The following is a 24,326-nucleotide window of genomic DNA, read 5'->3' on the forward strand; positions in this document are numbered from 1 at the left end:
TGCAGTGCTATGTGACAGTAACTAATAAATGACCTAGGGCAAACTCTACCAATGAGGCCAGCCAAAAAATGAAGAACTCAAATGCCGACTAATCCTTGAGCCAGATTTAGGGGGAGGCCCCTTGTTCAATGGCCGCAAGTGCTTGAGCAATGATGACCTTGTCAGGTGTTTGTTGGGCTCTGAGCTTGCAAACCAACCAGAGCATGAGCACAAGTCTACAGCAGATGGCAGTAGCAAATAAACCTACCCCTACTCATTCCTTAAAATAAGAAAATGCAGATGAAATCCAGGAGGAGAGGCCCTCTGTCAATGACAGATCCACTCGTGTTGAGTTGATCCTTAAAAGTGCTGCCCTCAGGGCCTCAAGAGTCTCATCGAACCCCTCGGACCAATTTCCTGCAAGATACAAGGAGAGCTATCTAGACAGATTAGCTGCACGAGTGAAATTTTCATATTGGACACTGGTAATACACAGAGCGCCCAATTTTCTTTTGCAACCCAACTGGGCCAACTGGTATAGGACGCCTATCTGTACTAGCCATAGCGTACCCTGCAGCTGTAGCAGCAGCTGCACTGGCTGAAATAGCTATGATCACGGCAGCAGTAATGCCAAAATCTCTTTTTTGTCGAAACAGGGATAAGGTGGAGGGTGTTTCCACCGGAACAGGGATCCAACATGGGATCCGGGCCACCATGGCTCGGGTGTCCTTTGTTACGTCCCAACATTGAGAAATCCAACAGGAATTATTTACACAGCTTTTAAATGAATCATTAGACAAAATAAACAAAAAGGGAGGATAGACACATACTGGAGTCGATATATAGCTGGTTGGATTAATCTGTGTCTTATTTAAACCAAAGATTTCTTCAGTATGAATTATATATTTTTTGTTGGTCCATATGCCCCAATCAGGGTATAATTGGAGAGACCAGTGTAAATGGCCTTTCCTACAGCACCTCCTTTTAAGAAAACAAGGGTATTAAGATCTGTACAGCTTCCATTAATCCCACAAAGTAACCATTTGCGGTAAGGGCTCATTCTGCTGTCCTGCAAGAAGAGGCCCTTTCTCATTACAAACTCTTCTTCAGGCCCAAACAACATATTGGGGGAGAAGGTAAAATATTTGTGCTCATCAATCCATCTGGCTACAGACAACTGGCAGTCTGACCATGGTGGCAACTCCCCTACATCCTCTCTACCACAATGAGGAGCAATCCTGTGTTGATGAGGATGCTCTGTCTCATTCCAATTGGGAGACGGGAATGTACCGTTTAGCCAAACTGTCGATTGCCTCCAAAACCATGTAACATTAATAATATCATTGTTTCCTTTTTCTTGGGTTTGGGTGAAATTTACAGTCCCACTAACCAAAAATGATCCTAACATACGAATTCTGAGCTGAATACAGTCCCCCTTTTGCGATAATTGAAAACATAGGGAACCCTGTTCTTGGAGGGAGCGATTTTCTCCTAACGGGACCCGTAAAGGGTCAAATGGCAAGGTAAGTCCAGTTTTTTATTAGTAGTAAAGAATTTTGGAAAAACTATAGCATCATGGCGAACTGACATTGATTTAGGGAAAGCCGAGAGAATGGCCCATCTCTGTTCGCCCATCATACTAGGAACCTGGGACAAGTTCAGCATTGTCAGAATCAGGAGCAGTCCTCGGGAGGTCAGCATCTTCCACACCATCCTTAATTACTATCTTGCGGGTGAGTCGTTCCGGCAGCCAAAATGGGTTGTCTTCACTCTGTGGAAAAACACAGACAGCTCCCCTGGATCTTATTAAAATAGGATCCAGGCCTTTCCACAGACCAGATAAGACATCCTTCCATTTCACCATTTCTTTGGGTCTATCAGGGTCTGAGCTATGTCATCTGCAGAGTGACCTTGCTGGTCAAGATTCAAAAAATTAAGTGTGAAGAGTGCCATGGATACAGCTACTCTTGGCACTGAGGGCAGAGTCTCATCAACTCCCCCCTTTTGTTTTATAAAATAAGACTTGAGTGTACGATGGGCACGTTCCACAATGCCTTGTCCTTGACGATTCTAAGAAAGGCCAGTCAGGTGAGTGACATCCATTTGATGACAAAATTGCTGAAATTTAGTAGAGGTATATGCTGGCCCATTATCAGTTTTAAGGATTGTGGACTTGCCCCAAGAACTCCAAACTTCTAAACAGTGCTGTGTAACATGAGAGGCTTTCTCACCTGTTAAAGATGTAGCAAACATAACACCAGAGCAGATGTCAATGGAAACATGTAAATATTGATTTCTTCCAAAGGAGGAAATATGAGTGACATCCATTTGCCAGACCTGTAATGGTCTGATGCCTCGGGGGTTTACCCCTACATGAGGAGTAGGCAAAAATTGACAACAATTTTGACATTGGGTGACAATGTCACGAGCTTCTTTCCTGGTTAAAGTGAAACGGTGGCATAAAGTTTCAGCCGTCACGTGGAAACGTTTATGAAACTCCCTTGCAGTCTCTGCCTGCGAGGGCAGAGCAGCAGCCACGATTCTAGTGGCTTTGTCTGCCAAGTCATTTCCATGAGACATGGGGCCAGAAAGGCCAGAATGAGCCCTGACCTGAGTAATATAAACAAGATGTCTTCTATATAACAGGGCAGACTAAATTTGCTGAAAAATGTGAGCAAGCTTGCTAGAGGGTCTAATTAAACCAGCAACTTCAAGCGTTTTAACTGCATTAACCACATATAAGGAATCAGATACAATATTGAGGGGTCCGGGGAAAGTTTCAAGGACCTCCAGTACCACCAAACACTCTACAACCTGGGGTGATGTCTCATTATATTGTTTAGGTGTTACTTGGCCATTTACTACATATGCACCTATGCCACATTTGGATCCATCTGTATACACTACTACCCCATCCGGAAGTGGGTGTTTGGCTGTTATTACTTGAAACACTATGTCTTGGCTTAAGGCAAACTGTAAAATTGGATGTTTTGGATAATGATTATCAATTTGTCCTGAATAGGAAGCAACCAAGACTGCCCAATCATTAGTTGTTGCTGCCAGGGTTTGAACTTGAGCAGAGGTATAAGGCACAATTAGCATATGAGGTTCTTTCCCAAAATGAGTAATGGCTTCTTTTATCCCCCGAAGTGCAAGTTGAGCAACTGCATTAGGATACCACTCAATGATTTTTGCAGGGGAGGCATTAGGGTGGACCCACAATAAGGGTCCATTTTGGCACAAGACTGCTGCTGGTAACTGTGCAGTTTTTAATATGCACAATTCAAATGATTTCGACTTGTCAATGCGTTGTAATTGAGCATCTTGTAAGGCCTTTTCTATAGTTTATAAAGCTTGACATGCAGCTGGGGTAAGTGCTCTGTGGGAGGAGATGTGGGTGTCTCCCTCTAATATATCAAATAAGGGCTTTAATTCCGCTGAGGGAATTTTCAAAAATGGTCTTAGCCAATTAATATCTCCCAGCAATTTTTGGAAATCATTCAAGGTATGTAGTTGATCTTTGCGAATCTCTAATTTTTGAGGAAGAATTTTGTCAGGATAAATAAGTGACCCTAGGAAGGCTCCCATTCTAGCAACTTGCACCTTTTCGGTGGCCACCTGCAATTCCCATTGCCCTAACGTTTTTATTAATATAGGGTATGCATCTTGCAATAACTGTGAAATGTTATGGCAAATCAAAATATCATCCATGTAAAGTACCAGAATTAATGATGGAAAATGATTGTAACTGACTTAAGTGCCAATTGCACATACAGTTGACACATGGTGGGGCTATTTGCCATCTCCTGGGTTAGGACCTTCCATTGGTATCTTTGATCAGGCTCTAAATGATTAATGGCTGGGATGGTAAATGCAAATCTTTGCCTATCTTGAGGGCATAAAGGTATAGAGAAAAAACAATCTTTAATATCTATAATTATGATTTCCCAATTTTTGGGTAAGGCAGAAAGCAATGGTAGCCCTCGCTGAACTGGCCCAAACAGGCGCATTTGTGCATTAATTGCTCTAAGATCATGTAATAAGCGCCATTTGCCAGATTTTTTTCTTAATTACGAAAATCGGTGTATTCCAGGGTGAGGTAGAGGGCTCCAAATGACCCAAGCGTAGCTGTTCAGAAATCAATTTTGTGGCTGCTTCTAATTTTTCAGAGGCCATTGAGGAACCCATACAGCTTCCTCTGTAAGCCATGGTATGGGCATGGAACCCTCAACGGCCCCTAGGAAAAACCCAAACCTTGTCTCCCATTATTAACTTCTTGAGGGATAGGTTCCAGTCTACCCTGCTCTCCTTTCCCTAATCCTCTTCCTTCTTAATAGCCCATTTTCTTCATCATTTGAACAGCTTGTGGCGAATATTCATTAGTCAAGGTCATTCCCAGTGCCTGTAAAATGTCTCTCCCCCAGAGATTTACTGTGAGTGGTAAAACATAGGGAGTGAATCGTCCCATTTGACCTTCAGGGACTGTGCAGTTTTTAATATGCACAATTCAAATGACTTTGACTCCTCAATGCATTGTAATTGAGCATCTTGTAAGGCCTTTTCTATAATTTGTAAAGCTTGACATGCAGCTGTGGTAAGGAATGGGAGCTAACAGTGGGGCAGTACTGATAACCTAGCCCCCGTAAAGAATGTGATGACTGAGTAACGGGCCAGGCTTTTGGCCACCAGTGGGGAGAGATGATACTTTTATCTGTTCCTGTGTCTAAAATCCCTTTAAATTGTTTCCCTTCTATAACTAATTCTAAGGATGGCCTGGAGTCAAGAGGCATTATTAAGTAAGCAGAATCATTTCCAGTAGAACCAATCCCTCTGGCAGCTCGAGGGACACCAGAGGAAGGAAAACAGCCATGTAGGCTTGGCAAAATTATTAACTGAGATATTCTATCCCCTTGTGAAATAGAAAAGACACCCTGAGGACAGGAACAGAGAACTTGAAGTTCCCCTCCATAATCTTGATTTACGACTCCAGGGTGAACAATAAGGCCTTGTAAGGTAAGGGAGGCCCGGCCCAGTATTAGGCCGACACTTCCGAATGGCAGAGGCCCTTTGTAGTCAGTAGGAACGGGCTGCACCCCCATTTGGGGCATCAGCATGAATCGGGTGGTGGCACAGAGGTCCAATCCAGCTGATCCTTCTGTTGCCTTGCGGACTGTGGGGGGACCTTTTGCCTGCCGGGATCCCATATGTTTTGGGGCCCTGAGACCTGGGGCCCTGATACCCGTTTTTTTGGAATGGCCTCATTCTCTACTGCTTGAGGAAATCCTGGCTGCAGGGGCCTGCCTTGAATATCCTTGACTGAGCGACAATCTCTGGCCCAATGATACCCTTTCCCACACTTAGTACACAATCCTGGTGCTCTCCTTTTGAAAAGGGCTCTACAGTCCTTTTTTAAGTGTCCTGGTTTGCCACAATTATAGCAGAGTTTGTGCTCAGCCGTGTCAGGGCGCTTCTGCCCTTGTAGAATGGCAGCTGCCAAACCAGCATTAGTGAGCGGCCCTCTAAGCTCATGGCAAACCTTCAACCAGTCCTGCAATCCCTTGCTCTTTCTGGATGTAATAGCTGCTCTGCATTCCTGTGTAGCCTGTTCATAGACCAACTGTTCAATTAAAGGAATAGCTGCCTCTGGGTCTCCAAAAATTCTCCCTGCCGCTTCTGTCATTCTAGCCACAAAGTCTGAGAACGACTCCTGGGCGCCCTGAGTAATCTTTGTTAAATGTCCACTTGCCTCTCCCTTCCTAGAGAGTGCCTTCCATGCCTTAACGGCGGCAGCTGAGATCTGGGTGTACACTCCCCAATGGTAATTTGTCTGGGTAGTAGCGTGTTGTTCCTGACCTGTAAGCAACTCAAAAGTCCATGTTCTTTGGTCCCCTTCAACGGCGGCATTAGCCCTTGCCTGTGCTTGGCAGGAGTCTTGCCACAAAGCTTTCCATTCTAGATACATTCCCATATTAGGGGCTGCAGCTTTTACTACAGTCATCCAATCCCCTGGAGTCATTGCCAGAGTAGCAAGCCTTTCCACTTGCGCTATAGTAAAATTGGCGTTGACTCCATAGTTACGAACTGACTCAGCACCTCCTTCCCTTAGGTGCCTCCCCAGCTCGATCTCTCTTCGTCTCTCCCTTTCCATCCCTTTTTTCTAAACTCTCCCAGGGCATTCTTTCCCTTATTTCTCTTTTCCTCGGGCTCAAGGCCCGTGGAAAGGCTTTTATTCTTAGGTGCACCTTGTTTTCTCTGAACTCCTAACCTCTCTCCCCGCTCTGTCTCTGATAGACTGTCTTGGACCTCCTCCAGGACCCTCTGCCCCGCCTCAACCATTTGTTGACAATCCTCGTCTTTTATGCACGATCTTACCAGCTTCCACAACGGCATGGTCCCTGCTTTAAGTTTGCCATTCTGCTGTTCCCTAACTAGATCTCCTTTCAGTTTCTCCCAAGAGGTGATAGTTAATGACCCTGAGCACGCCTACCACGGCACTAAGCGATCTGTCTCTTTAACAAAGCCCTCTATAGTCTTAGTGGCGATTTTTAGGCCACACTGACTCAAGACCAACTCTAAGGCGGTCACCACGGAGTGGGAGGTTCCCATACTGCTCGCTGTCCTTTTATCTAACCGTGCCAGACCGCTACTGAGAACCAGTCAGCAGTTCCAGCGGTGGAAGCAGTACGTAATCAAAAGAAAAAGAATGAGCCCCATGAAAACATACAAAAAGGCCTCTAACTCTGGGGAAATGTCAAGACCGAACATACCTTACAGAGCCTTACGTGTCCCGCAGTTTTGAACCCGCCCCATGATTGGAGGGTCTCCCTTGCGCTGGTGATGGTATGAAGTTCCCGGGTTCTCGGGGCCACTTGTCCCGAGCTATTGTTCTCGCCGGCAAGAACACACTCAGATGACCAGATTCTTCTGCAGCAAAAGCTTTATTGCTTCTTCAGGAGGGAAGACCCAGAAACCGGAAAATGGTGCTGCTTATATAGCCCTCAGCTTGGCGTGTCAGCACCTGATTTGTTGCTCGCCCATCACCTCATTACTACGTCCCAAGATCGGCAGTGACTTGGCGTGAATTCACTCTCACACCTGCACATAAGGCTTGTTTACTACTTAGGCACAGTGGAAGCCTGCGCCATCTTATAATAGCGATTGCTCACGGCTCTCCACACTGGGCATATACCCAGAAGATGCTCCAACATGTAATAAGGACACATGCTCCACTATGTTCATAGCAACCTTATTTATAATAGCCAGAAGCTGGAAAGAATTCAGATGTTCCTCAACAGAGGAATGGATATAGAAAATGTGGTACATTTACACAATGGAGTACTACTCAGCTATTAAAAACAATGGATTTATGAAATTCTTGGGCAAATGATTATATCTGGAGGATATCATCCTGAGTGAGGTAACCCAATCACAAAAGAAGTCTCTTGATATGCACTCACTGATAAGTGGACATTAGCCCAGAAAAAGAATACCCAAGATACAATTTGCAAAACACAAGAAAATCAAGAGGAAGGATGACCAATGTGTGGGTCAGTGTCTTTCAGCATTGCCTTCTTCCCTGCCTCCCTCTCAACCACGGAGCCCTCCATTTATCCCCCAGACATGATCCAGTACTAATAATCCTGTGTAATCTCTTCTTGGCTATTCCACAGGAAATACCTTAGGGTACAGCAATAATGTTACTGGGATTTCTCTTACCAGACCTTATCATTTCAGTTACATGAATTCAGATGAGACAGACAGAATTGTATAGACCGTAGGCAGAAAGTTTATGACATTATAACAGGAGGCATTCTCAGGTGTGAGGGCAGTGGCCAAAGGCCCATTGCAAAGGACAGCTTTGTTAGTGGTAGCATAGATAATAGCCAGGGACCATTATATTGACATATTTTTAAGTTGTATATGTGTTTATGTCTATGTGTGCCTGTGTCTGTATGAGTGTTTACTGAGGCTTGGAGTTTGGACTGTGTGCATGCTCTATCACAAAATTACATCCCTACTACCTTATCTGGAACAGAGCTTTATTGGGAAAATGTATCTGTTTGTGTGATTGGCAGGTCCAATTGGATTAACTCTTTATTTGTTTGTTTTTGAGACAGGGTTTCACTAGGTAACTCTTGCTTTCCTAGCGCTAAGTAGACCAGGATGGCTTCAAACTCACAGACATCTGCCTGCCTCTACCTATAGAGTGCTGGGATGAAAGGCATGCAATAACATACCAGACCTGGATTAATTTTTAGGTAAAGGCATAGCAGTGTCTTTTTTGTAGCACCTAAGGATGCTGTCTTTTCCTGGGCTAGAGACTGAACTTTGATCTCATGCCTTTGAATAGCATTGAGCAGTGTCAATATCAGCTTCTGGATTGTACTGTGTGTACAGAAGAGGTCATCCTCAGTGACCTTCCAGCTTGGGGTCAGCTGACTGGCAGTGCACTGATAGGCCAGTGCACTGTTGTGCTGTGTGCTCTGTGTCTTAGGCCAGTGCACTGTTGTGCTGTGTGCTCTGAGTCTTAGATTTCGTAAGGAAGCATCCTGCCTAGGTTTGTCCTGAACCTCAAATGAGTGCAACTCAAATAATTGCATTTGGGTGACGCTTTGTCAGAAGTAAGGGGACAGAGACACGGCTCCATACTGTCACCACCACCCCGCCCCTCGAAACCTTAGGAGTTAGTTTTCTAGACTTTTAAGAATGTCAGCTCAGAACATCAAACTGGAATTCTGAATAACTTCAAAGCTAGAAAGAATTTCAGGACTGTTTGGTAAAGTGAAGCAGAGTGGGATTGTATAAAAAATAAAACTTAAACACAAGTGTTAAGAAAGAGGGGACTCAGCCGGGCGTGGTGGCGCACGCCTTTAATCCCAGCACTCGGGAGGCAGAGGCAGGCGGATTTCTGAGTTCAAGGCCAGCCTGGTCTACAAAGTGAGCGCCAGGACAGCCAGGGCTACACAGAGCGACCCTGTCTCGAAAAAACCAAAAAAAAAACAAAAAACAAAAAAAAGAAAGAGGGGACTCAGAAGAAGGGACAATAGGCCCAAGAGGGTGAGTATGGTCAGTATGGTCGCCTCACATAAAGGGTTCCCAAATTAAATCATACGAAGCATGGGTGAGAGTCCTCACGAGACAGCAAGCAGTTCTGCCTTAGCATTAGCCAAAGATAACATTTTGGGGACTCTCAAGTCTAATTCAGAATCTCAGAACCTTTTTCCTTGTCCTTCCCTCTCTCTTTTTATAAAAGAGAGACTTGAGGTGGTCCCCCGGATGCCTTGCATGAAATTCTAGTCTGATAGGATGGAAGCAGAAGCCACTTGAGTTGCACAAATGTAGTATATGCAATGGGTCTCTGCTACTGGGATTCTTTTTTTTCCCTCCCTCTCTCTCTCTCTCTCTCTGTCTCTCTCTCTTTCTTTCTTTCATGAACTTGAATTTTTTTTCTTGGGTATTTTCTCTACATTTCAAATGTTTTCCCCTTTCCAGGTCTCCCCTTCGGAACCCCCCATCCCATCCTCCCTCCCCCTACCTTTATGAGGGTGCTTCCCCACCCACCCACTTCCATCCTTCTACATTGGGGCATTTAACACCCTCAGGCCCAAGGGCCACTTCTCCCATTGATGTCCAACAAAGCCATCTTCTGCCACATATGTGGCCAGCGCCATGGGTTGCTCCATGTGTATTCTCTGGTTGGTGGTCCAGTCCCTGTGAGCTCCAGGGGTCTGGCCTGTTGACACTGTTGTTCCCTTCATGATACTGCAAATGCCCTTAGCTCCTTCAGTCCCTCTCCAACTCCTCCATCCGGGACCCATGAACTCAGTCCAATGGTTGGCTGTGTGCTTCCTCCTCTGTATTTGTCAGGCTCTGGCTATTACGATTTGAGGAAGGGAGACCAAAGCAATATTCTTTGGGAACTTTAGAACGAGTCCTAAGACTTCAGGCTAGGAATCACCTTGCTCTTCAGGCAGCCTGAAAACTTCCTTTCACCAAATTTCACTGCAGGCCTAAGTGATGTACTTTGACTGAGATCATGGTTTTCTGGGCCCCAACATCACTGATTGCTTATAATTTGGAAAAGCCTGGCAAATGTCCTTGCTCCTCTGAATCAAGCCAGTCAAGGGCTTCTCCTGGTCCCTGTTTATAAGTCTTTAAGGAAGAGTATTGCCCATTTTCCTTTCTATTTTACCTTTCTGCTTGTAAGGTCTTTTCTGACAATTTTTTTTCCGCTTTGTATTAATTAGTTTTTGCAGTTGTTACACTGTAGTTTCAGGAATGATTGCTGTAATAGTATAACTTTATAATTCTGAGTCACCTTTGTTGTTATTTGCATGTTTCTCTGGCTATGCTAATATGGAAACTTCACACATGCCTGTAGTGGTAGTGCTTTGCTGAGGAAGGCAGAATACTATCAAGTTTGTTGTTTGTAAGGGTTTCTGGTGGTTGAGACCTGATTTCCCTATGCTAAGTTCCCAGTGCTGTCTAGCCTGGAACTTAGTATATAAGTATAGCTTGGGCTGTAAACCTAGCTTGCTTCAAACTCAGCTTGCATCTAGAGTGTTCGGATTAAAGGCATGCACCCCCACGTTCTACAAAAATATCTTTAACTTTTTGTTTTGGTTCTTAAAAATTGTTTCACTTTTCCTAATCCCAGTAGATAGTGTCAGAAATAATTTTATGCTAGCAGTTTCAAGATAAATTGAAATTCACTTTTGAGAGACTTGAAGTTTTCTTTTACTAAGGATTATCCCGGTCACAGTGGCACACACCTGCCATTCTAGCTCTTGGAGGCAAGATGATCCCAAGTTCAAGACCAGCCTTTCCCCTCCAGCCCTTCTTATAGAATGTGAATCCCCCCGACCCCAAGGGGAGATGGCAGTTATTAATTTTATCCATTTTCCTAGATTCTTAACGTAAAAAGGTGTTACATTTATAATAGAGAAAATTACTTACCGCTAGGGGGCCTTTCCACAGTTATATGCATGAATTATTTGATTGATGGGTCTTTTATTTTCCTAAACCACGTAGCAGATTTAGTCCACAGTGTTATATAAATCAACTATGAAGTGAACAATCCTCTTTAGAATTATTTTGATAAAAATCAAGAAATCAGCCGGGCATGGTGGCGCACACCTTTAATCCCAGCACTTAGGAGGCAGGGGCAGGCAGATATCTGAGTTCGAGGCTGAGGGCAGCCTGGTCTACAGGCTACAGGTCTACAGGACAGCCAGGACTACACAGAGAAACCCTGTCTTGAAAAACAAACAAACAAATTCAAGAAATCAGTGTATTGAATATGATAATAAATAGAATGACTCTTGCATTCCTCAAACTGTGTTTTAAATCTCATTTTTCATAAAGATTCCCACTGTATTGTCCATACTGGCTTGTACTTGAGATCCTTCTGACTCAGCCTCCCAGGTGCAGGTATTATAGGGCAGTGCTACCACACTGGGGCCCAAAATAACATAAGAGTAATGTTAGAGAATCCATGGGTTACTTCAAGGAGGTATAGCTTTGTATTTTAACACACTGAGGTATGTATGCCCAAAATAAATTTCTAAGTGTCTCTTATTTTTTTTTAAAGGAAGGAATCATCTGTGATGATTTTTTAAAGGGAAAAATGTGTAAGTGGGTTTCTCATACCCAGTTGTATTAGTTTCACTGAGTTGTGATGGCAAAGACCAAAACCTAGGTTAGATGTTTGTATTTGGGATTGCCATGTTTTAGAGGGGACCAGCATGACTTTTAAAGATGACTGACTGAGTTTGTTACCTGTGGCCTCCACTTGTATTTTACTTGAACATTTCTTCTGGTAGTTTATTAGAAAATCTTTTATTTATCATCCAATATTGAATAGCCCATTGTGTGAAAACTTTTGCAGCCAATTGAACAGAGTTAGTATTTTTTATTTTATATCTGGAAAGAGACAGTGGGCCAGTGGGAGGGCTAAGTCAAGGTAGGACCAACAGAGGGTAACAGGATGGTAGCTAGCATGCATATCTAAATATAGATGTCATAAAGAAATGTATCATTATGTACGGCTAGTACATGCTCTCGAGAATGATAACTGTGACCTTCATTGTACTGCATGAGCAGTGAAACACTTACCCTTCCAGACAGCCAACTGCTCTTAATTATAGACATACTAGTCTAGAAATTTCTAAATGCTAGGCTATTTTATCCATAAAATAACTGTGTTGTTTACCCATAAAGTGGCTTATCTAGAATTTTCCAGAGAAAAATAAGCTATTGTGTTTGTGTGCAAGCATATGTACACAGAGTAACACAAACAGGACAGGTAGATGTTTATTAGGGATCTCACTGTCACAATTCATGAAGGCCTAGAAAACTGCCTCTGAATCTTGGGAAGTGCTAGTGGTCTTGAACAGATTCCTTCTATCTGATGACATCAGCACCACACAGCCACTTGTGTGTGCCCAGTTGTCCAAAGGCTTGGGAGCAGGGGCTCTTCTATAGGAGGGAAGGACATGAAAACCTCAGCCCTCAGAAAGAAGGTATGTTTCTGCTTCTGCAGTGTGTACAGTGTGGGTCACTAATAGGTTAGATGACACATGCCCTTTGGCGAATGTGAACTACTGTTCCTTTCATGATTAAGATATGAGCATCTTCTGGAACCACTGTCACAGGTACATCCAGAAGTTGTCAGTTGTCGTTGTTGTCGTCGTCGTCGTTGTCTTCTTCTTCTTCTTCTTCTTCTTCTTCTTCTTCTTCTTCTTCTTCTTCTTCTTCTTCTTCTTCTTCTTCTTCTACTTCTTCTTCTTCTTCTCCTTCTCCTTCTCCTTCTCCTTCTCCTTCTCCTTCTCCTTCTCCTTCTCCTTCTCCTTCTCCTTCTCCTTCTCCTTCTTCTTCTCCTTTTCTTCTTCTTCTTCTTCTTCTTCTTCTTCTTCTTCTTCTTCTTCTTCTTCTTCTTCTTCTTCTTCTCCTTCTCCTTCTCCTTCTCCTTCTCCTTCTCCTTCTTCTTCTTCTTCTTCTTCTTCTCCTTTTCTTCTTCTTCTTCTTCTTCTTCTTCTTCTTCTTCTTCTTCTTCTTCTTCTTCTTCTTCTCCTTCTCCTTCTCCTTCTCCTTCTCCTTCTCCTTCTTCTTCTCCTTTTCTTCTTCTTCTTCTTCTTCTTCTTCTTCTTCTTCTTCTTCTTCTTCTTCTTCTTCTTCTTCTCCTTCTCCTTCTCCTTCTCCTTCTCCTTCTCCTTCTCCTTCTCCTTCTTCTCCTCCTCCTCCTCCTCCTTCTCCTCCTTCTTCTCCTCCCCTCCCCTCCTCCCCCTCCTCCTCCCCCTCCTCCTCCCCTCCTCCTCCCCTCCCCCTCCTCCCCTCCTCCATCCATTCCTCCTCCTCCCCTCCTCCTCCCCTTCCCCTCTCCCTTCCCTCCTCCTCCCCTCTCCCCTCTCCCCTCCCCCTCCCCCTCCCCCTCCTCCTCCTCCTCCTCCTCCTTCTTCTTTTTCCTCTTAATCTATAAAGGCATATTTTGCCAGTGTTGCTTTTGTTATTTGTTTTTGGTGTTTTCTGATTATCCCTTAACCTGGTCAAGCTGCCTGTTAACATCAGCTGTCACAGCCAGGAAAGATAACACACAGAATATTGTACAGGGAACGAACCACTAAATCACAGTAGCTACCGAGGAAATTTGGCCCTGCTGTTGCTGTGTAATAACCATGCCTGGCTACTGTCCATAGCTAAGTTACTTCCACCTCAGAATTGAGACCAAAATGAAGCAGTGTTTCCAGTGTCCCCTGGAGTTTCTGAACTCATTTCATTTGTAAGTCAGGGATCTCTCCTGGAATATTTGACAGTGGGAACACAGCCACTGCCAAAGCAACCGGACGTCTGTTTAGAGATGTAGAAAGGGGTTGAATGGCATGCTTTGAGCTTTTCTATAGAGCACTTGATATAATCAGGGCACCACTATACCCATTTCTGAAGTGCAGATAGCATCACTGTCTGCCTGGCTAATCCGAGAATGTATCTGATTTTGAATGAGTACTTGTTTAGCTCCATCATTTCCACAACTTGTAACTAATGCAGCTAAGTTACTAGAACACAGTACACCTTCAGTGTGAAACAAATGTTATCTAAGGTAAGCTTCAAATTGGATAATCAGACAAGAGATAAATGATGTAAATATTTTTAAAATAAATCTTTACCTTGTGCCTTTGAATTAGATTCCTTAATTATTTATGTAATGTTTAATAGAAGCCAATTGAGCTGTCTCAGCTAAATGCTGAATTTAACTGGCTTTCCCTTTACCCATTTAACTGAACAGTTATTGATTTGTTTATGGTGTGTTTCATTGCCTCGATCTTTTCAAAACTACAAAAAGGAAAATTACAAGAGGCTTATTCCTTCTTAGAAGTATTATCTGTTCCATCAAATATAGTGTTTGAATAAAAACACATTATTTCTGTTAGGCTTGTTATTTTATTTTAAACTCATAAAGGGAGATTAACTGATGGTTTGTGTTCAGCCTCATGATTTTAATATACATAAAGATTTATGCCACCATTGCCATAGTTGGGATGGGAGAACTTACTTTTAATTTCTTTTTTTAATATAACATTTTTATTCTTTGAGATTTTGTAATTTATACAATTGACTTTTGACCATATTCACCTTCATTTCTTCTCCTAGATGTTCCAAGATTCCCCACCCCATTTCCTTACCACCATCCCACTTTTGATTTCTTCAGAGAGCAGAAAAATAACTTGATCATATTGTAAACACTGATGATAGCAGGTGAAAATGAGTGTTTGTGTGTGTGCGTGTGTACGTGTAAGTGCGCACACACACATCTTCAGCTTTTAGTGTTTTGACATTAGTGTGGAAATGTATATTTTTATCTTTGTAATGTAATGTGTGGTCTTGGCCCTGACACTGAGATGCAGGAAGATGACGAAGATGTGCTGAGGTCCTTGAGTATTTCTGAAGAAGCTAATTAGGACATTTTTCCTCAACCTATTTTAGCTCAAATTCTGAAAACGTTAACTGTTTGTAGTTTAAAATCCAACATCCTGTTTCAATGATGCTATAGTTCAAATACAAATTAGAATCTGTTCACAATATCTACTCCTTTCCATTCGGGACACCGAGACTGGGGATTTCCCCCACTCACACTCTCTCTGTCACTTTCTGATGCTATTACGGTGATTGATTGCTCACTTGCTGAGAGGAAAAGTGGGCACTGCTGATTGACTCAATGCTGCTCTGACGGTATTAATGAAGCCATGGATGAAATATGTTCCGGTTGTCTTCTGTAGGGGCTGCATGACTTTGCCAGTGTTGAAGGTGACTCCAGAACGGAATCATCTAGCATGGGGCACTGCTCTTTTGAATATTGTCTTGCAGTTGTTGCAGTACTCACTGGGAAGAATCATGTAAACAGGTTGCATGGCCACTTATTTTTTGATCAAATATATTAGAAGGGTAACTTTCCCTTTTAAACATTTGATATAGGATATAATTTATAGATCATGGAAATAGAGAAATGAAATGTTATTTACATTTATAGCCTTTGGGTATGAGGATATGTGGTATAATTGCAGGGTAGGAAAAACTGTGCCTGGGATCAGTATGATGTCCTCTGACACGGCAATAGAGCCACCAGCCACCTCAAAGTGAAAAAAGACAAATATGTAAACTGCTACAGAAATGGACCTTCGAAAATTCTGCAAAATAAAATTTGCTAACAACAGTCACAGACTGTGTGGTCCCATGTATGGAATGAATGCTTAGAGTCCTCCAAGTCACAGACCCAAAGAAGAAAGGCACTTCCCGGAGCCCAGGGAGAAGGAAGTATGGTGTTGAATTTGAATGTGCTCCATTTTAGTTTTGGAAGATAAAATTTTTGAGGATATAGATAATATGTGACAGTTGTATGACTTTGTGGCTATACTTGATGACACTGAATTATGTACATAATGAAAATGGCTAATATATGTATCACCACAGTAAAACAACAGGTTCATTTCTGCTCTCCTCACAATACCTAGGTTATGGAAACAGCAGAGATGTCTGTCAGCTGATTAATAGATAATAAAATGTGGCATTTATACACAATGGAATTTTATTCATCTGTAAAGGAAAATGAAATTATTAAACTTGCAGGGAAATGGATGGAAGGGAGGGAACTCAGTGCGGTAATGTAGATACAGAAGGCTACATGTCACAGTTTCACACTCATATATAGCTTTACACTTTTCTTTACAGATTTATTTAATTTTGGATGATGTATCTGGGTGTGTCCTGTGCACATGCAGTAGAGTTCAGAGCAGGGAGCTGGAGTTGTAGCCCCTAGGGACTGAACTTAGATCCTGTGGGAAAGAAGTATGCGCTCTTATGTGCTGAGCTGGTTTTTCCAGATCCTACCTCATTTGCATACTCATACATCAGTGGGTGGTATAGATATTCCAAACCAGGCAGCCACTGGTCTCTGCAGTAACAAAAATTAACCATTGTTTGAAAATGTATATGCTCTCTAGATTGCCTGCTAAGCTTGAGCCTCTTGTATTCAGCTCATTGCTTTTTCTTGATATTGAGTTCAGAAGTAAATAATAAACATGGATGTAATTTCCATTGTCTGAGAAGACAGCTCCATATAACAGCACAAGACAGAAACCCTGGCTTATTGATCTGGTTAGCCATTCTTCACTCTGTGCCTGTCGAATAGTTGCCATCTACATTGTGATCAGCCTCAGCATATCAACTCTTAAATTATAAATGACCTCATGTTGAAATAGTATTTTCATGCTGTTTGCTACTCAAGCACTTCAAAGCACAAAGGGATTCATATACATATACCGTGTGCGTGTGCGTGTGTGTGTGTGCGTGTGTGTGTGTGTGTGTGTTTAGATCGAAGGAGAGCTTTTGAGTCTTTTTTGTTGTTGCCTTCCACAGTTTGAGTCTCAAGGACTTGAACTTAGCTCTGAGGTTGTCAGACTTGGAGCAAGCACATTTACCATCTCTGCAGCCCTATGGCTCTACATTTCACTGACTCTAGGAAACGTTAGTGTCACAGGAACCCTTGTTGGTGTATGTAGACAAGGGCATAGGTAACTCCTACCCTTGGATAGCTTTCATTCTTGGATTCCTTGCATCACTTCCAGACAGAACTGTAGGACCACTTGGATAGCACCTGGGTCTGGTTGCTGGGAGACCAGAATGGACAAAGTGTTTGAAAAGGAAAGAAGCACAGGTTGTCCTTCACCAAGAGCACCAAAGGAAAAAAGCTAGATGAAAAACAGAAAATGTGGCTGCACCAATCTGTATTGTCGGGGATTCTTGTGGAGTAGCAGGACAGGGCATCGTTGAGAATCTTTTTTTGATATCTTATGTAGCTCACAAATGACCTTGAGATTCCTGTATATCTAAGGATGGCTTTGGCTTTAGATCCTCTTGCCTCTGCCTCTGGAATGCTGGGATTACAGGCCTGAACCATCTCACCTGGCTTTATGTGCTGTTGGGGCTGGGACCCAGAGCCTCCTGTGTCCTAGGCAAGCACTTCCCTCACTGTGCTGCTTCCCCAGTCATGAAACGCAGGCTTTAATGGAGGGGCTGGCTGTTTTGATTTTGTGCCCCATTGCCTAACATTCCAAATGTGTGAAGTGTGTAGTATCAAGCAGAGGATGCCTGCCAGCAGTGAAGCTTAGAGAGCAGCAGAAGACGCAAGCCACCGTGTTCCTCCTGGCTCTTCTAATGACTCTTCTGTCAGCTGGCACGTGTTCTCGGACCAAGTCATGCCCAGCGCTGGGCCCTTTTCACAGCTAGTGTTCACCCGTGTGTTTTCAGGGACTACATTTTCTTCTGTCCTGGTGAAGCAACCTTAGACCCCATTGTACAGCTCAGTATGTAGTATTTTCTCTTTAATGTGGTGTTATCACATATCACATATCTGGATTATTTACTGCCTCTTAATAGTAGCCCAGTGGCTCTTTGAAGGGGTGTTATCACCATCCCCATTCCACAGATGAGGAATTACAGAAACAGAAATTGCAAAAGTAACTATATTTTGTAACTATTATGTGTATTCCAATACCTTTCTTCTCACCACAATAGATGTCCAAGAATATCTAAACCTTTGAGTCCTGCCCCTTGGGAAAAAAAGATCTTAAAGATCTTTCTCTCAAGCTTTGGGTGTCTTGATCTTCTGGTATGAAGAAACCAGAAAGGTAGCAATCATAGCTGAGGACTAACATTGTCACTGCAGAGCAAGTAAGTTGTGGTCCATCCAGACTGCCCCACCAGGGGATCCATCCCACAAACAACCATCAAAACCAGACACTATTGTGGATGCCCACAAGAGCTTGCTGACAGGAGCCTGATATGGCTGTCTTCTGAGAGGCACCTGTCAGTGCCTGACTAATACAGAAGTGGATGCTCACAGTCATCCATTGTACTGAACACTGGGTCCCCAATGAAGAAGCTAGAGAAAGTACCCAGGGAGTTGAAAGGGGTTTGCAGCCTCATAGGAGGAACAACAATATGAACTAACCAACATCTCCAGAGCTCCTTGGTAAACCACCAACCAAAGAAAACACATCATGGCTCTAGCTGCATATGTCACAGAGACTGGCCTAGTTGGTCATCAATGGGAGGAGAGACCCTTGGTCCTATGAAGGTTCTATGCCCCAGTATAGGGGAATGCCAGGGCCAGGAAGAGGGAGGGAGTGGATAGGTTGGTGTGCAGGGAGAGGGGGAAGGGAATAAGGGGTTTTCAGAGGAAAGGGGATAACATTTGAAATGTAAATAAAGAAAATATCTAATAAAAAATATTTTAAAAAAAAAAGGAAGTTGTGGTCCCAAAGACTCCTGACCATGGCATTACATCTGGCTAATTTGCTACCTCATTAGAAACTGCAGCTCTTGGCAAGTGTATTTCCTAATTCCTAGTGTGTGTATTTTTCCTAATTTCCAGGTGTGTGTATTTCCTAATTCCTAGGAGAGGCCCTGCAGAGGAACAGTAGTTAAGAGTAAATTTATTTGGTAATCTTAACTTTGTGGTGAAAGGAGCTTTTCAAAAACTAATATCAGAGCCAGGCGTGGTGGCACACACCTTTAATCCCAGGGAGACAGAGGCAGGCAGATTTCTGAGTTCAAGGCCGAGGCCAGCCTGGTCTACAAAGTGAGTTCCAGGACAGCCAGGGCTATACAGAGAAACCCTGTCTCAAAAAAAAAAAAAAAAAAAAAAAAAAAACCAACAAAACAAAACAAACAAAAAACTACTATCTACTCCTACTCTCTGAAGGTGTCTCACTGGACTTCACCTCTCTGCTTCAGCTTTGCTGAGATCTCGAATGTTCAGTCAGGGGAAGGAGATGGGCAGCAGGGAACAGGGCTGGTGCTTGTGACTGACTTGAGAGGGACTGAAGGGCCACTGCCAGGTGGTAAGGTGAAAGGATGAAAGGAGGTGTGGAGAGGGGGAATGCGGAGAGAGGGCTGAGGAAGGGGGATCCCATATGCTGCAAAGTTAAAGAAAGCCAACTTGAGGGAAACAGATGAGGCAACTCTAAGATGACAAAGGAGAATTGGAAAGAATGGAAAATTCTGTAAGATATCCCAGAGGTGCTGTACCATTCCTTACCGGGAGAAGCAGACATCACTGTGCACATGAACACTGGTAAAGAGCAGCGTAGACTATCCACCCACCTTCCTCTCTTTCTTCATCCTCCCTCCCCACCTCTTCTTGTCTTTTGAACTCTGCCTTTTGCTCTCATGCATGCAGCTCATGCATGCAGCAGAAAGCTAGCTCTCTTTCTTGTTTGGCCACAAGTCTTTCCCACTGTAAATACGCGAAACATATTATCAGTAACTAAACTGAATTTGAAAGAGAGAGAGAGAGAGAGAGAGAGAGAGAGAGAGAGAGAGAGAGAGAGAGAGAGAGAGAGAGAGAGAGAGAGAAAGGTTTTGAAAGGAAGGAAAGAACTCTGGGTTCTCTTATCTTCAGTATTGAGAAAGCACACTTTGAACTTAAATTTAAAACTTGCTGTATTCAAGTCGACAATATCTTGAGAGCTCAGCTCCTTAAGGCTGAGGTGTCCTCTGCTAATGTCACCAGGTGGGATACAAAACTTCTTTGTGAGGAAGAAATGCTGGTTAAGTTTGAAGCACTCAAAAACACCTTTTCTTTGGCTCTGTCTGATTTCACTTTTTTTTTTTTTTTAAATACCAGACACTATCACCCTGGAACAGGATCAGCTGAAGCGGCCTTAAGAGTCATAACGAGCAGGCCATTTGTTGAGTGTTTCACTAACATGTGTAGTTCTGAAGGACAGGCGCGGCCTCAGATTGGTTAAAATAATGAATGTTTCTCCTGTCATCTCTCTCAGGAAATGGCAAAAATCCTCAACCACCCCAGAGTCTACGCTTTCCTCCACATCCCAGTGCAGTCTGCCTCTGACAGTGTGCTCATGGACATGAAGAGAGAGTACTGCGTGGCCGACTTCAAAAGAGTTGTGGATTTTCTCAAGGAGAAGTAAGTCTGCTAGCACTTAGGGAAATAGCCCTTTCGTTCAGTCTTCCTGAGGTGTGTGGCGGCAGCAGAGCACTTAGGCTGGCCTCTCAGTTAAGATCCATGGCAGAGGGCGAGACTCCGGAAGCCCCCCAAGCCTCAAGTTTCCTTGGGGCCCTTGATGTGGTTTCTTCTTTCCCCTTCCATGAGTGTACAGTGTTCTGGTGATTTGTGTAAGCTTGCCCGCCCACCTTCCTAAGGCAGTCCAAACTGTGATTATTTTCATACCTGACCTGCTGACTATCAAATGCTTCCCTTCCCTAGCCTTTACATCTCCTTTCATGTGGCCTTCGTAAGTTGTGAGCTGGCTTTAACATGGAGGAAGGGACCAAGTCTGTCACTGCAAAGTGGATCCTATCCCCCGACCTGATCCACGGTTTGCAGCTTCTGGAATGTCTTTGCTCTTACACACTGATCCCTAGAGTTCGCTTGAGTACTTGCAGTTTACAGCAAGGCTGGAGGATTCTGTTTTCTTCAGTTCAGATTGCTGTTGGCCAAAATGAAGGCTTATTTACACAATCTCAGACATGAGTGATAATTTTGTTTCCACAGAAAGCACTTGCAGTCCATAATTATGCTCTTCAGAATCTCTCTTTCAAACATGAAATGCATTCTGTGATTAGACAAGATAGGAAACAGAGGTGCTGGCCACGGTCACCTAGACCCTCCTCAAATCCAGGGCACCATCCTCACCTCTGGGAATGTGTCATTTCTCTTGGCACATTTGTGCTGTGGTCCTCTCTGCTGTCTGTAATTGATGTTTTACCCCCACTGCTGTTGTTTCCATCTCGTTATTCATAATTATGTGCTCTTGCGCCACGTCGCTGTCTTACATGGGTATGATTGCTTTATACAAATTGTAAGCAATTATTTTTTCCACCGTTAATTGCTCACTAATTTTTATGGCATACACCATTTCCCATCTTCTCCCTTTTCCTCTTCTCATCTTTCTTAACGTGTCTTTCAATTTCTTTCCACCTCTAGGCAGGCCTTGATTATTCTAATCACCAAGAATAAAGACATTTAGGGTACATTCAAACAAATATGGCTAATTGTTCGAATAATCAAATCAGGAATAGGAAGTGTAGTTACTCCAGGATTGTGTAATTCAAGCATTAAATGTTTGCAGGCTTCAAAGTAACACGGAGTCATTGCAAATCTTTTCTATCTCCTATACTCTTGGATCTTGAGTAGAACTGTCCCAAGCTAAAGAATGTGGATTTTTATGCTAAATATATGCCATATTCTTTCATTGCATTGGTGGTTGTTTTTGTAGATAAACTTGTCTCATGTAATAAAATCCTTCCAAACATGATGGCCCCGGAGAAGGTTTCCCAAATAGCAAGCTAACTATTATTATTGGGAAATTTCTTACCTTTTATGTTGCAGTGACAAAAAGAGCAAGCTTATTTCATACATGCCATTCAATAGTGTAGGCAAATATCCCCATGTATAGATAGACCAGAATCCCTTTCAAGTACGTTTTTGGGGTTCTTGTGCTGGAATGGGACTGAGGCCTCAACACCTCTGCTCTACCTGGGTTGAGTATTGACCCACTTGTTGCCGGGGGTGGGGGTGGGGAGGGCGGATTATTGTGGTGACTAAACTGGGCAATAGTGTCACAGCAAGTTCTGGCCTTTCATGTACTTCTGAAGACAGACCTGTTGAATGTGTTGCATCTTGGACATTTTCAGTAGCCTTCATGAGCTGTATAAAGATCAGATATGAATCACATTAAGATATTAGAAATTCATCCCTTGCCATTTTCCACAGAAGAAATTCTGAGACTTCTCCTTGTCATCTCTGTTATCTGAGGCATTTAGGTATTTTCCCATGCTTAGTCTGACTGGTAGAGATCTTAGGACCAAGAGCTCTAATGGGGTACTTTAGGGTTTCCAGCATCACAGACCCCAGAGATCCTTGGCGAATCTAAGTACTAAGGATGCCTGGAGAATATATTCCATCCCACACATGCGCTTAATTTCATAATTTCAGTCTCTGGCTACAAGAATGAAGGCTGATGGTAGCCAGTCTGCATGTACAGGGGAGTTTAAAGTTTACTAAGCATTGTCCTCCTACAGCAAGATCAGAAGTGAATCTGTATAGTGAAGTTCTCAGTTAGATAATAAGTAGGATACAGTGGGAAACTGAATCAAAGCCAACAGGAGAGCTGAGGAAACCTCAGGTACCCTATAAAGTCATTCATGAAAGCAGCACATAAGAGAGAGCTCTGTTCTCTCATGAAGACAACTTGTTTAGCCCCTCTGATTAACCTCATCCATCCAGTAAATAATCCTCGGTTATTATGGGCAGTTGGAAATAGATGGCATATTACACTGGTTGCTAGTCTTCATGACTTACCCCATTAAAAACTAGCATGTCTTATGTAAGATAAATTTGCACTGCTTTTAGGAATACTTAAGTCCCAGAGTTACTCTGAGACTGATAATATTGTTTTGTCCAGCATTTATTAATGTTCAGAGTGACACTCCATTCTTATAAAGGTTTACACATTCTGACTTGTGTCCACTGTTGATCACTAAGTCATCCTGATAGAACTTGCTGTATTTGATGGATTTTTCATCTTTTCCTTACTTTCTTTCCCTTATTTTTATTGATTAACTATTATTTAACAATTCCATGCATGTATATAATAACTGTGTTTCTTCCCCTATATATCTCATTTCCTCTAACATCTTCAGAGCCTTTTGTAAGGAGTCTCTAATGAACAGGCGCCACCTACTTCTTTCAACATTGTGAGGTTCTCAGATCTTTGTGCTGTGAATGAGGGATGAGGCCCTAACCAATCTGTCTCCTCACAAAGCCCGCCTTTACTACAACCCATAGCATCAAGTTTGGAATACACAGATATAACGAGTTTACCTGAAGCTGCAGGCTTTTAAACTACAAATGCAAAGGTCTTCATTGAGCCCTGTTTCTCACACAGTGGAGGGGAGGCGAACTCTTTTTAATTAATTTTCTTTTACAGTTGAAAATGGCCCACATTTTAGCTGGGAGCAATCTAAGTTTACCTGTGAGCCAGCTCATAGCTTATTCATTATTCTCTTCAGTTGTTTGAAAGTTGGCAGCTATTATCATAACAGCAGCTGCACTGAAGATAACCTGGTAGGCTTGGCACTAGTTGAGGCATATGGGAATTTATTAAATCATGCAGCCTTTGCAAAAAAAAAAAGTGTCTAAATTACTTAACATGCTCATTTAAAACAGCTGGCCACAAGCAGAGAGTCATATGACTTGAAGTCTACTCAGATATACGAACCCAACAGACACTTTCATTTAAATGAATTGATGGTTTCTTGAAATGCATAGTGGACTTTGTAGGAGCATGGAAGAAAAACTGTTAAACAAAGCAATAAATTCAATTTTTTAAAAAGTCTGTTTTTATATTTTTTTAATTATACCTACATTTCACTTCATAGTGTGTTCCTGAGATTTTAAAAAATATGAATTATTCTTTTTTTCCTGTGTAATTTGTGAGTATTTTTCCCAATTTGAGGAAGTTTGGGTTTCTTTTTGTTGTTTTACTATTTTGTGTTAGTTTTATTATGATTCCCTGACTTTGGGGAGTGTTATAAAGGAGGTCAGGTATATGCCCCCTCAGTCCCAGACTCCGAGAAAGAATCACACTAACCCACCTACATCCAGGATTATCTTTCTTTCCAGTCATTAGGGCAGGTTACTCAAGTGTCCATTACCAGAACAAGCTAGGGGAAAAAAAAAAAACAGCATTTAAATTTCTGTGTTTTTTTTTTTTCCACCTTGTTTCACCTAGTGTTGATCCTAGTGGCTTAGAAATAAAAATGGTGGT

At 42.8% G+C, this 24,326-nt stretch overlaps 1 protein-coding gene across 1 annotated transcript in view; it reads left to right on the forward strand.

Annotated features, from left to right (window-relative positions):
- Nucleotides 1–24,326, forward strand: part of Cdkal1 (CDKAL1 threonylcarbamoyladenosine tRNA methylthiotransferase) — a 561,841-nt gene that overhangs the window by 335,913 nt on the left and 201,602 nt on the right. The window contains 1 exon segment of the mRNA XM_085831198.1: nucleotides 20,316–20,461. Within this exon segment, the coding sequence (XP_085687324.1) occupies nucleotides 20,316–20,461 (146 nt within the window).

This window comes from Mus caroli, unplaced genomic scaffold (assembly GCF_978045245.1).
Source record: "Mus caroli unplaced genomic scaffold, Mus_caroli_1 scaffold_15, whole genome shotgun sequence".
In the NCBI taxonomy this organism is placed as follows: Eukaryota; Metazoa; Chordata; class Mammalia; order Rodentia; family Muridae; genus Mus; species Mus caroli.